The following is a 14,122-nucleotide window of genomic DNA, read 5'->3' as shown; positions in this document are numbered from 1 at the left end:
ACCTGTCCCGTCACGTTTCCATGGAGTCACGTGTCCTCGTGTGAGCGTCTCCGTGGGAACGTGATTTCAGACCTCCATGCTGAAAGCCTTAGTGTACATCCATGCTCATATCTGTACGTCTCACCGAAAGGATCAACGTGTCTGTCTGTTTGGTCTTCAGGTATCACTAATGGTTTAGAAAAGTAATAATTTTTTGTCAGCTTCAAAATGACAATTTTCATAATTCCAATAATTATTCATTTTTTAAATTTGCATTTCCCCCATTTATTCTCCACAATTCAGAATCACCAGTTATGTTTGTGTAGTCATTGCTGAACCTGCAACAGTAGGATCCAGTCTGCACACTTTGTGTTACTAGAGTCATTCCAGAGCCCAATATCTGTGGTGAGAGATTAGTCCCAATGATAGACAAATGTGGGTATCGTGCTTTTTAAATACAAGACACAGCAGAGATGTGTTTTACTATCCACAAACAAATGTCTCTCAAATGTTTTGCAAATTGTCTTTTAAATGAATGCGCACTGATGGTAGAATGCATTAGTGACGTGTCTCTTGTTTATGGATTATGATGGACACATTTGTCAATAATATTGGTCTCAATCCGTAAAAACCCGTGGAGACAGAGAAACAATAAATTGATGTTTCTCTGCTGAATTTGGAGCTAATTTTAAATTAATGTTCGCTTAAAGGCAGTCATTTAATCTGTTACTGTGCTATCCACCTCCCACCACAAGGGGGCACCATTTAAATCCTCCAGCAAACATTACAGTAGCAAACAATACAGGTGACAGCACCTCCCGCAGCCACTCCCCCTATTCGTGAAGCCGTATGGGACAGCCAATAGCAGAACTGCTGGGCAGAGAAGGGGAGGGGCCTGTAAATGTAACGCTCTGATTGATGTTTTCTGTAGAGATAACCCCTGAGAGTAACAGTGAGGGGAAGCCCTCACCTCCGGAGGAGGATGGTTACTATGGCAATTTAGCGCCACACAGGATTGGCCCTCTGCTGCAGACGGGGGCCCCTGGGTGTCGCTATGGTAGGTGGTGCGGTTCCCTTCTCGGCCATTGAATGCGATGGAGTTTGATGGAACCTGGCTTGAGCGTGTGAGCCAGCAGGGGGCGCTAAGATGGCTGCTCAGTGCGGCTACTGAATGACTGTATGCTCTGCCCTTTGGCCTGGACCCCAGGGAATGCCTGTGCACCCTCAGACCCTTCTAACCGCACCCCCTACTTCCTTTTCTGCTGCATGACTGGTGGCTGAAAGTTAGGGGCGGGCCTTTTGGAGGAATGACTGTACTGCTGTCCAATGGGATTTGAGCTCTGTACAAGGTGAACTGAGGTGAACCTTATCACCTCACTCTTAGTATGCTATTAACATACCGTCCTAATTATAAAACATTTTTATTAAAAACCCAAAAGGAAGTGATAGTAAAATGTGGTGTTAATTCAACTTTCAGCAAGTTATTTGCATCCAAAAAGGATAAGATTCGCTTGTATCAGAGTAAAATGGAATTCAATTTCATTTGAAGCTTTATTTGAGTAGATAATACTTTTGGGGAAGAGAATTTGTTTAAAATGACAGTTTTTGAATCCCACAGTTTTAGCAACTAACCTCTTCGTTTGGCACTCTGAATACAGAACAGTTAAAACTCCTTGCTTATCCAACATAAAATTAGATTTCATTTGCTAATTATTATCAAAGCTATCAATTAAATTGCCAAATTCATTGCCAGCCAGAGCAACCTGTTGTACCAAACTTTATTAAATGTACAATTCACAACCAGATTAAGATGATTTACAAATAATATTACAAAATTAAGAGATGTATTAATGTATGACAAATATTGAACATCTGATCTAAAGACAAAGGTTCAGCTTTACAGACAAACACGGTACAGTCAAAAAGGAAATGAATTAAAGATAACAAACCACAGGTTGTCTTTCACGATGTAATCTCAAGTAAACCAAGACCAAAGTTCAAAAAGCAAAAGAAGAATATTCCAAATAGCCAGGGATGAAAATTAAAAATGCCAGATTGAGCTGTATTACCACGAATATCAGACTGAACGCCAGGCCGCACACCAAACGCCAGACCCAGATGCAAGATTTTGTTGCCCCACATGTCAAACTTTAATGTAGCTGAAGGAGGGGGGGGCAGCCCCCCCTTCCCCTGGCCCATGTATACTTAATGAATCATCAGGGGAGGATGCTAGGTCTGATTGGGTTAAGCTGTGGCCTCATGCTAACAAATTGACTTATTAAAGTGGCAGTTTTTTGTTGGAAGCTGGGATAAGCACCAGGGCAATATTATCAAGAGAGTCATGCTTCTTGCCTCTATATAATGAGATCAATCATGAATATGTTGGAAATATTGAATATCTCTAAAAAAATGGAAGTTTACTTTTGCATCTAACAACAGAGGTGATATCTCTAGGCCAGTGGTAACCAACCATGTTCCTGGAGATCTCCATTAAAAAATACACAGAAGTGAACACAGTTAAACACAGAGCAGCAGAACTATTGGCGCTTAGACACATACCACAAGGATCATGGTTTCCGTTCTTTGTTTAAACCGCTTGATCATGGTCGGAATGCCAATCTATGATATTTAATTCAAATCATCAATTGAAAGTCTCAGTGTCTATAGCAGATAATGGCTCTTGAGGCCTGCCAGTTTTGAATTTACATTTTTAGAGGCTGTTCCAGTTTCAGAGACCAGCATGGTATGACCGGTTTTGTCACATGGATAATGAAGACTACACGACAGGCTGGATTTAAGAATTATTGCCTTAGAGACATTCATTTTTATGCTTGTGCGTGTGGGGTGGGGTAAGGGGGTGGGCAGGCAGCATTCCTACAATCAAACAGAGCAGACCATTTAATCACAATGCAATATTGTGCGGACTGTGCAGAAGTTTATTATACTCTCTCTCTCGCTCTCTCTCTCAAAGGCTATAATCTAAAAACAAGATATCCGACAATACTTAAAAAATGTTCTGTGTGCTACCACTTTATTTTCATAAACATAATATTCCACTGCGGACTTTGACTACCTTTCGGTCATGTTACACCAAGGTCCCAAAAATTGGAATGAGCATTCCATGAATATGCAAGCTGAAGTTTTGGGGTTCCACTTTATTGCATGAAGCATGACCTTTAGTTTCAGGAAGATTTCACAGTGTACTTAGCTTATTAGCTTTTCAACAACCATAAATGTATTAGACCAATTTCAGAATAGTTATTGGATGAAAACTCAAACAGAAGACTTGAGTTGGTGCCTACTGTGAGAAGTGTGACCTTTCTTGACGTATTAAAGGTATTGAATTTTGCGGGCGCGTTTGGTTATCCTCTTTCCAGCATCAGCAACACCGTGTTCCTGTGTTTCTCGCCTGAGGATTTAAAGGTGGGGGGTTGTGTACCCACCACAATCCCTTCACTGCGTATTTCTAATAAATGATCTTCCTGTGGCGCAGATAAGCCTATGTGAGTCCTCCATGTTGAAAGCCTAGTCCTTTCGGTGTTGAGCCCTACGTGAGTCCTCCATGTTGAAAGTGTAGTCCTTTCAGTGTGCTGCCCTACAGGAGTCCTCCATGTTGAAAGCGTAGTCGTTTCAGTGTGCTGCCCTACAGGAGTCCTCCATGTTGAAAGTGTAGTCGTTTCAGTGTGCTGCCCTACAGGAGTCCTCCATGTTGAAAGCGTAGTCGTTTCAGTGTGCTGCCCTACATGAGTCCTCCATGTTGAAAGCGTAGTCGTTTCAGTGTTGAGCCCTACATGAGTCCTCCATGTTGAAAGCGTAGTCGTTTTGGTCTGCAGCCAAACAGTGATTCCAGCAGTCAGAAAGCTCTGTCCACAGCTGACTGTTTATGGGCGTGGTTTAAAAGAGGACAGATGTCTTTGTCATGCTGATAATAGGTGATATCTCGCCCATAGTCCTCAGTGTACGTTTCTGACATATTTGTCCTTGTTTTTTTTTAAACTCTCATGCCTGCCTGCATCACTGCTAAATATTCTGTATTTTCATTTATTAAAGCATGGCATTATGCTCATGTTATTAAAGCATGCCATCACGGTCATGGAATCATTTTTCTGTTTGTACTGTATGTGATTTCAGCGTCTGTCATGGAAAAGGATGTGTGGAATGGACTGAACATGCATGCTGATGTGTTTTCTGTCCTGTTCTGTTCTTCTGTACCCATGGCGACTGTCGGTTTGTCTTTTTACTCGAAATGGACGATTAATCTTTCTTAACATTCTGTACAAATGGAAATGCAAGCAATGTATGCACGTAAAATGACGTATCACACCAAATATTTTTTTATTTTTGTGCACATCAGCTCGGTGTGCTGGCCCCTGACAGACCAGGGATATTAAAGTAGGGAGGGGACTACCTGCTAGACTAGCAGCCCCACCAATCGCAAGTGACGTTGTTAACAACACATTGAACAACGCAGATGGTGATTGGTGGATACTTACTTTCTGCAAAGAAAGGTGGCATTGAATCCGCCTTTCTCCCTACTTTGTTGTCTCTGTGCCAGACAGGGAATTGACCAGTAAAGGAGGGGTTGAGGCTTCATGAACTGCGAAATGGGTGGAGCTATGAAGTGTCACTATAATGATTTGAACCAATCAAAGGGTTTTTTCTGAGAAGGGCTGTATGTGTTGATGGGTTCATTCAAGCCAGTGAATGACAGTATGTCACAGCCCCAACAATCATGCAGTTGTGAGGCCTCCCACTCCTGTGGCAGATCCTACTGAAGAACCAGATGTACAGCTCTGTATTCTTAACATTATAAGTTCCATCTCCAGCTGAAGCCAAAATGTTCCAATTTTACACGTCATGTAAATCCTGAAGGGGTATCACCAAATACAATGCCGTGGCAATGGTCGTTCTGTCCTTGGACACCCCTTATCACAAAGATTTAGAGTCTGCAACAATGTAATAATGTACCCAAAGCCTTGTGTAGTTATGGGTTGAGGTTGGAAGGGGCTGACCATCTGGTTTGTTAGTAGGGTCTGTGGCAGGACCTCCAGCGTTGTCTCAGGATGGCGTGTGTTCTCTCCCCGTGCCTCAGACAGCGGCCGGGAACACCCCTCCAACCGCTACTTTGACGAGTCGGAGCCGGAGGACCTGTGCCGGGTATTCGTGGCCCTCTTCGACTACGACCCTCTCTCCATGTCGCCCAACCCCGACGCCGCGGACGAGGAGCTGCCCTTCAAGGAGGGACAGATTATACGGGTCAGCAAATACGCCGCGCGCTCTGTGATGCAGAGTATTCCCCTTACGACAGTCAAATCAATAAATTGTGCAGAAACTGAACCATTTGCTAATTTCCACCTTTATGTACCAGAGAAGAACGGATTAGGGTTGGCTTTATACTGTATGTGATATAGGAGATAGGGAGCTCTGTACTGGGGATGCCCTCTAGTGGATGCCAGAAGAATTACAGTAGTAGACACAACAGCTGAGTTAGGTAATTCTGGTTAAGAAAAATGAAGAGCCGTCCCTCCCACTAAGCAGAGTTCGCACTGTGCCTAGGGCCCTGCCTTCTCACCCAGAGCCCTGCCTTCTCACCCAGGGCCCCGCCTTCTAACCCAGAGCCCCGCCTTTTCACCCAGAGCCCCGCCTTCTCACCCAGAGTCCCGCCTTCTCACCCAGAGCCCTGCCTTCTCACCCAGGACCCCGCCTTCTCACCCAGGGCCCCGCCTTCTCACCCAGAGCCCCGCCTTCTCACCCAGGGTCCTGCCTTCTCACCCAGGGCCCCGCCTTCTCACCCAGGGCCCCGCCTTCTCACCAAGAGCCCCGCCTTCTCACCCAGGGCCCCGCCTTCTCACCCAGGGCCACACCTTCTCACCCAGGGCCCCGCCTTCTCACCAAGAGCCCCGCCTTCTCACCCAGGGCCACACCTTCTCACCCAGAGCCCCGCCTTCTCACCCAGGGCCCCGCCTTCTCACCCAGGCCCCCACCTTCTCACCCAGAGCCCCGCCTTTTCACCCAGAGCCCCGCCTTCTCACCCAGAGCCCCGCCTTCTCACCCCAGGCCCCGCCTTCTCACCCAGGGCCACACCTTCTCACCCAGAGCCCTGCCTTCTCACCCCAGGCCCCGCCTTCTCACCCAGGGCCACACCTTCTCACCCAGAGCCCCGCCTTCTCACCCCAGGCCCCGCCTTCTCACCCAGAGCCCCGCCTTCTCACCCCAGGCCCCGCCTTCTCACCCAGGCCCCACCTTCTCGCCCAGGGCCCCGCCTTCTAACCCAGGGTCCCGCCTTCTCACCCAGAGCCCCGCCTTCTCGCTTTGGTTTCCAAGCAGAAGAATCCAAAGGTGCTAATGTTTTAGAGGGTCCACCAAATAATTATTTATGCCTAGGGCCCCCAATAGTCGAGGAACAGCTCTGGAAAAATGGGTAGTAGAAGTAGAAGTAGTAGAAGGCTCAGCCTCAGCTCCTCATTGGCTGACTGCAGCTTACCCCTTGCCGATTGGCTGGCCGCCTCTCCTAGGTGTACGGCGATAAGGACACGGACGGGTTCTACCGCGGGGAGATCGGCAGCAGGGCCGGGCTCATCCCCTGCAACATGGTGTCGGAGATCCAGGCGGAGGACGAGGAGACACTGGACCAGCTGCTCAAGCAGGGATTCCTCTCCCTCAACACCCCCGTCGACAAAATCGGTCAGTGACCCAAGAGCTGTGCGCCAGGACCCGCCGACAGGTCCCGCGGGGGGTCGAGATGTGTCATGGGGTAGTGTTTAAAGACTTCACCCCGCCATATTGCTCTTTACGATGCACAGTCACACCAGTCTGATTCACTTGTTTGCATGCACTGTTGTAGTTAAAGTGGGGGGACCAGTTGTTTTAAAATATGTGGAAAATGTTTGTTTCCTTGTCTGAAAATATGACAGGCTAAATTTGAGTAAGGCAGAGGCCACACTGTATTGGCTCACTAAGTGGGTTGTGGACTCAGGGAATTTGGCAAGCTCTGAAGTAAGCAACCTGCCATGTCTTGTCCAAGATATTTGAGAAATGAATTCATCGCCACCCTTGCTCTTGCAGATCGCAGCCGGCGGGGCACACGACAGCCTCCGACGGCCACGCGGCGAATGGTGGCGCTCTATGACTATGACCCCCGAGAGAGCTCCCCCAATGTCGACGTGGAGGTACTGCAACCCTTCTTCCCTTCTCACTGCTCCACTCATCCTATGACATGTTTACATACTGCAGCTCCACCCATAATGAATTGCCTCTACTATAACTCCGCCCACAAGCCTCACCCACGGTTCCTTCCCTGTTCTGTAGCCCTACCTACAATTAATCAAATGGTGTGTAGACCCACCCACTAATTCACTAATTCACATAAGCATGTATGTGTTGTTAAAATGGCTGGCGTCATTTCAAATTTCAATTCAGTCAATTGACCAAATTAATTTATGTTCTAGCCATGAACTGACCAGTCTTTGTAGCTGTTCAATTCATGAATAGAATTTCAATACATTTTTAATTGTCTGAATTTAAAATCAAATTTACCTCAGGCCTGGTTGATAATTAAGTGTCAGATGAAGGATCAGTTCCCTGATCACGCCTGTTCTTCTCTCTAAGGCTGAGCTGACCTTCTGTGCGGGTGACATCATTGCTGTTTTTGGGGAAATCGATGAAGATGGCTTCTATTATGTAAGTATGGCCATCATGTGATAAAAGAGACTTGATCACTGACCATAACCTTATCTTCCAAACCTGAAATATCAGAGACCTTCACAAGCAAAGATCACAATTAAATCTGATTGACCACACTCAGTTCACATTTTATCACTGAACCATTCATATACAAATTTACTGTAATTTTTCCAATCCAAGATGCGAGTGTCAAAATGTAGTTCAGTTGTTATTACAACAGAATTAACTTAAACTGTGTCGAAGTAATGTTGCAAAGAGAAGTTCATAGAATTGGGCCACTTTTAGTAATGTTCTGAAGTGTAGAAAACATTCCTCGATTGAGTGGAGTATAAGGGGTTCTGCTCCGTATCTGAACATGTAAAATAACTGTGCTGGTCATTGTTGGGGTGTTGAGACTATGTGTGGGAATCCCTTTGTATAACACAGTAATTCATACTTTTTGAATGAATCATTTATAACTTCATAGCCTCGAAAACTGTACTCTAAAGTAACACAAACAGGGGTGTCAAACTCCAGTCCTGGTGCTTTTAAAAAAATCAGCAGCCAGATAAGGCTTTGAGAACAAAGTGTGTGGATTTAGCCAACCAATGATCTGCAGACACAGCAGCAACCCGCCAGCACTGGAGTTAAACCTGCAGACACTGCGGCCCTCCAGGACTGGAGTTAAACCTGCAGACACTGCGGCCCTCCAGGACTGGAGTTAAACCTGCAGACACTGCGGCCCTCCAGGACTGGAGTTAAACCTGCAGACACTGCGGCCCTCCAGGACTGGAGTTAAACCTGCAGACACTGCGGCCCTCCAGGACTGGAGTTAAACCTGCAGACACTGCGGCCCTCCAGGACTGGAGTTAAACCTGCAGACACTGCAGGCGTCCAGGACTGGAGTTAAACCTGCAGACACTGCAGCCCTCCAGGACTGGAGTTAAACCTGCAGACACTGCGGCCCTCCAGGACTGGAGTTAAACCTGCAGACACTGCAGGCATCCAGGACTGGAGTTAAACCTGCAGACACTGCGGCCCTCCAGGACTGGAGTTAAACCTGCAGACACTGCAGGCGTCCAGGACTGGAGTTAAACCTGCAGACACTGCGGCCCTCCAGGACTGGAGTTAAACCTGCAGACACTGCGGCCCTCCAGGACTGGAGTTAAACCTGCAGACGCAGCGGCCTTCCAGGACTGGAGTTAAACCTGCAGACACTGCGGCCCTCCAGGACTGGAGTTAAACCTGCAGACACTGCGGCCTTCCAGGACTGGAGTTAAACCTGCAGACACTGTGGCCCAGCTGCACTGGAGTTAAACCTGCAGACACAGCGGCCCTCCAGGACTGGAGTTAAACCTGCAGACACAGCGGCCCTCCAGGACTGGAGTTAAACCTGCAGACACAGCGGCCCTCCAGGACTGGAGTTAAACCTGCAGACACAGCGGCCCTCCAGGACTGGAGTTAAACCTGCAGACGCAGCGGCCTTCCAGGACTGGAGCTAAACCTGCAGACACTGTGGCCCTCCAGGACTGGAGTTATACCTGCAGACGCAGCGGCCTTCCAGGACTGGAGTTAAACCTATGTTCTGTATAAGTGAGGAGTATGAGCAGTGACAGAAACTGGGCGTATACTCAGCCGAAATCGAACCTCAGCCAAACACGGTTCCACATTCATATCTGTGTATTCTCATTGCAGCTTCAAAAACTGTTTGTGATAACCACAGGAAACACTTTTTCCAACACAAAAAACTACGGCTATGGTGAAATAGCAGAAACTTCAGCAGATTTGAAAGTCGCTTTAGTTTATCTAGTGCTGCAAAAAAAGAAAAATAAAAAGAAGGTGAGGAGACGGGATGGAGAGTAGGCCTATGCTATTTTCACGAGACAGGTGGCGACCCATGTGATATTTTGGACCAATCGCAGGCGATCTCCACGTTGACGTCGGTGTGTGGACATGTCTAATTCACCCAGGAGGGATGTGTTCACTGCAGTGGTCGAAGTGGTCTCGGAGTTTCGCTTTCTCCGCAAACGCATCATTTCACGTGATTCAGTTTGTGCTCACTATCCGCAGTTGGTTTCCGCAGGAAGCGTGCACCCGGCTTAACACCTTCCCCTCTTATCACCCCTGCAGGGCGAGATTAACGGCCACAGGGGTCTCATTCCCTCAAACTTCCTGGAAGAGGTCCCGGCCGACGTGGAGGTCTATCTGACGGACACGCCCCGCCAATCCCAGGACACGCCCTCGGGGTCCGAGACCAAGCGGGTGAGCGCTCTCCCTCTGTACTGGAGCGCTGTCAAACACTCGCCACCTTGATCGCGTTATTTGGCAGGGGAGAGGATTTGAGGTGGCGTAGGGGTCGAGGGGGACTGAGTGAGGTGGTTTAGGTGTTGGGGGAGGGGCGGGGTTGAGATGGTGTAGGGGAGGTGGTGAGGGGGTGGAGTTGAGGTGGTGCAGGGGTTGGGGGTGAGGGGGAGGAGTTGAGGTGGTGTAGGGGTCGGGGTTGAGGTGGTGTAAGGGTCAAGGAGTAGGGCTGTCAAAAAATATTCGAAGTTCGAAAAATATTCGAAAATCTTTTTTTTATTTAAAGTTCGAACCTAAATTTGAGCATTCGAATATTAGTTTTGGATCCCGCGTTTTGTAATTAACATGAATATACAGGCTTAATTTCATACGGCGAATCATGTTCATGCACGCAAAGTTCATTTCCTGTGCTAACGTTACTTCCTCTGTCAACAAAAAACGTTCTGCCCTGGACCCAAAGCAAGTGGATTGTCTGGTTTTCCTTGCCAATAACCTCTGGTGATAGCCTACTTTCAGCTCCATGGACACCTAACGTTACTGGTCAGCTAGCCTCGTGAGCCAGTCTCTTTATCCACTTCGTTCAACAGATCTGGTCAGCTAACAATTTAGGCTAAATAATGTACCCATGGCAGGCAATGTTTCCTTTCTGTTCTGAAGATTTTGATAAAACTGGATGACGAAAGAAGTTAAACAAACTAAACAGAGTTAGTAATTTATGTTGTTTTAGGCTACAAGTATTAGCCGTTTGAATAGTTTTTGTGTTAAGAAATAAACAGGGATTTCCTATAAACAATCACTCCCCTATTATTGTGAAATGCCGAGTTGTGGCAAATTACATCCACGAGAAAGTGCTTTATTCATTTGCGCATTAGGCTATAGAAGCTCCATGTCTTTTGCCTTGCGTGTGCATGCGTCAGGTGAAGACCTGACGTAGAGCCACAACTGTTTCCACGGTCAAATCAAGTCATGTTGAAATTTTATAAATTACTACTTTGACATGATTTTCTACGTACGTGCCACACAGTTGATCTAAAATACGTTTTATAAATGAGGCCCCAGATGTAGCAACCTAGTATGAAAGTTCACCGATGTCCTCTATTCTATTGCCCGCTTGTGGAAAATAACGCGCAGGCCAGTGTAGAGGGAGTGTCACGTGCATATTGCGCCCAAAAATAAGCGGCTTCTTTTTGTGAATTATATGCAAATGATATTCGAATATATTCTAACTCTGACTAATTACAAAAGCTAATATTCGAACTCAATTTCATGGCACTTTTGACAGCCTTATCAGGGAGGGGTGTATGGATCACATGGGGTGTATAACTCCTAAAACCCCCATTTCTATTTCCCAGCAGTCGACGGAAATTTTGGGCACCCCCAGAAGAGCCACCTCCCCCACCGCGTGCCCTCCGCAGCCCGAGGCTGGGCCGGGGGCCCCGGGGCCCGAACTGGCTCAGGGGCCGAAGGTGTCCCTGGAGCCCTCGCTCCCCCTGGGCACCTGCAGCCCCCTCAGGGCCCCCGACAGCCCCATCAGGGCCTCCCGCGACCTGTCCTCCAAAAAGAAGAAAGGGCTGCTCTCCAAGGGGAAGAACCTGCTGAAGAAGCTGGCCGTGGTCAAGTGAGAAGCCGCTGGTCAGTGCCCGTTAGCGCCTGTTAGCGCTCGATAGCGCCCGTTAGCATCGGCCTCAGCTCTGCGTTCTACAAAAAATTTATATGGCAAGAGGACTCATTCTTCCATTTCTGTCATTTTAAATGAAAGTGGACAGCAAAAAAAAAAAATAGATGTAAAAATCAGTGTGGGTAAAAGTAGTATTTACATGACCGTTGTCATATGGTACACATTTCGAGCTGTGAATTTTGGTAAAATTAGTGCCGATTGACTGGGACAAGATGTCACAGTTCTGCGTTCGGCTGTCCCCTCCCATCGAGTCATTGCTAGCAAAATGATCTACCGGAGCTTTCAGTCTGGGATGGGAGTGGTCTAAATTGTATTTATACAGCGACCCAAAGGATAAAGGTGTTTCAAAGGGCAATTTAAAAACTATGGTGTTCCAGCCAGCTAGGTGGGATCTTAAGTTGACCATCCTGGTAGCTCACCACACCATGTAACTCACTAGAGCCACGACTAACAGCTCACAACATTATATATATATAAAATAAATATATATATATTTGAGTTGTTCTTCCCTCCATTATAACCTTAACCTCAAGACTCACAAGTCACTGCTACTGTATGATGTTATGATTATTTCTGCAGCTTACCATGACCGTTATGTTGAAAGTGTTAAAATTGGCCTTATTAAAATTATTTTGATTAAATACACACACAAAACATTCCTCCTCATAATTTCTTATCTTCAGTCTCAGCCAAGAACTTTCAAGGTGCATATTCTGCCTTCAAACATCTCAGCCTCTGGGTCAAACCATAACTACAAAAAATTATCCAGACTCATGTATGTACAATAGTTTAAAAAAATATATATATATATATTAAAAAAAACTACTTCAGTATTGGTTTTGAAATGCCTAGTTGAAACCAACCTCCATGTCTTTTGCCTTAAACGCGAAATGGTTTGTATTTTTCGTCTGGTAAATGGAGCAAGGCTGTGTGCATTCATGTCTGTGCATTCCTTAAAAAAAAAAAAAAAAAAGTGACGAGTCATGTGATGAAGTGACGTTCTGCTACTGTAACTATGATTTCAAATAACGTTTTTTTTTTTCTGGATTTTGGAGATGTGATGTGTGCAGCTGACCACTTTTTCCAAAGAGGTTTACTTTCTCAGTTCTGGAAAACCTCTTACTGCTGCTCAAATCTAGCAGCGTTGGTTCAGACGGGAGGTGTCACAGTATAACTAACTTCAGGAGCAGGACCAGCAACCCAAAATTTGTATTCTGAGTCCCAGACCGGAATTCTAATTCCTTGATGGTACCGAGATTATGTGGACGGCTTCAGATAAATATATTGCACTGCGTGAGGTGAGGCTGTGCAAGCCACCGAAGATTCGCACGGATACCAATACTGACCCGCTAAATGAACGTTTCCTGTGAAGACAGACTGTAGAATTCTCACTTCTTACAGGGAAAGCATTTCTGCATGTTTCACATTGGCATAGAAGGAGGTGATTTCACAGACTAACGGGCATTAAGCTGGAGGGGGGGGGGGGGGTGCAAAAGTATGTCAACGGTCTGAAAGTCTCCGTCGTGAATCAAAAAGCCATTGTTTGATGCGCATCGTTAGCTGGTATGCCAAGCAAAAGGTTTTTACACTTCTCAGAGAGCAAGCGGCCAGGAAGTAATTTCCAAATTCCTAATACTTAAGAGTTCACATCAGAACTGACTGCCAGAACTGCCAAGCATGAAATGCTTTTGTCAGCCAAACAGACATTTCATTCATAGAATTATATTGTGCATTTTCGTAAACCACAAGTTTAATTTGGCATACTCCCTTTTGTACTTTGTCCATCTGAAATTTGTTTTTAAGTGTTTATACTTGATTTTCAGACTGCCTTTATTTGTAAATTAAGATTTATATATAAATATATATATATACAGTGTATGTTTTCCTCATACGGACTGAAAAAATCCTAAGTCTGCAACCGTGTGCTAGAGGTGAAAAGCAAAGTAATAACTGGCCTATATTTATGGTCATTGAGTACTGTGTGCATGTGTATAAACTTTTCTAATCAATAAATTTGATATTTTGCACAATTTGCTGTTCTGATGGTTTGTAGGAAAATGATACACAGGAATCCCTCGTGTCATTGCTCTCATTCGTTTCATAAGAGGATTTATTCATTGTAAATTGAATTTCATTTTACAGGAATCGCGAGCCAAAGAATTTAATGCACATGAAACATAACAGTTCATTCTGAGCATCCCTGTACAGCACTGAGGGGGAAAGCCAGTGGCCCTGTTCACTGTAGTTTTTGTGGTTTTTGTAAGCGTTCTGACCCGAGGACGAGTAAACAGAACGTTTGGGTGATCGTCCAAAAGCAGAATTTAAATCCCTGCTGCCATCTTCAGTTCTGCTACGGTTCTTTTTCCATTTACGGTTTCTTTGCTGTAGAATTCAAAATGGCTCCCCTCAAAGCTGTGGGTTCTTCCCCTGAAGCAGCATGGCACACTGCCCATAAATCAAATTTAAAAAATCTAACACAAATAAACACAGGCCTTTCCCAGT

At 45.9% G+C, this 14,122-nt stretch overlaps 1 protein-coding gene across 23 annotated transcripts in view; it reads left to right on the top strand.

Moving 5' to 3' along the window:
• LOC118212815 (RIMS-binding protein 2-like) overlaps window positions 1–13,650 on the top strand; it is a 78,164-nt gene extending 64,514 nt beyond the window's left edge. For 22 of the 23 annotated variants that reach the window (XM_035391155.1, XM_035391165.1, XM_035391142.1 and 19 more), the window contains 6 exons: window positions 5,072–5,235; window positions 6,495–6,663; window positions 7,045–7,148; window positions 7,588–7,659; window positions 9,772–9,903; window positions 11,295–13,650. In XM_035391155.1, coding sequence (XP_035247046.1) covers window positions 5,072–5,235; window positions 6,495–6,663; window positions 7,045–7,148; window positions 7,588–7,659; window positions 9,772–9,903; window positions 11,295–11,564 — 911 coding nt within the window. In that variant the 3' untranslated portion in view covers window positions 11,565–13,650. The remainder of the gene's footprint in view (window positions 1–5,071; window positions 5,236–6,494; window positions 6,664–7,044; window positions 7,149–7,587; window positions 7,660–9,771; window positions 9,904–11,294) is intronic. The other variant, XM_035391166.1, reaches the window with a different exon arrangement.
• Window positions 13,651–14,122: the final 472 nt, after the last annotated feature.

The sequence above is a fragment of the Anguilla anguilla genome, chromosome 14 (genome assembly GCF_013347855.1).
Source record: "Anguilla anguilla isolate fAngAng1 chromosome 14, fAngAng1.pri, whole genome shotgun sequence".
NCBI classification, from domain to species: Eukaryota; Metazoa; Chordata; class Actinopteri; order Anguilliformes; family Anguillidae; genus Anguilla; species Anguilla anguilla.
Note: the sequence above shows the minus strand (reverse complement) of the source record. Positions and strands in the feature narration are given on the sequence as shown.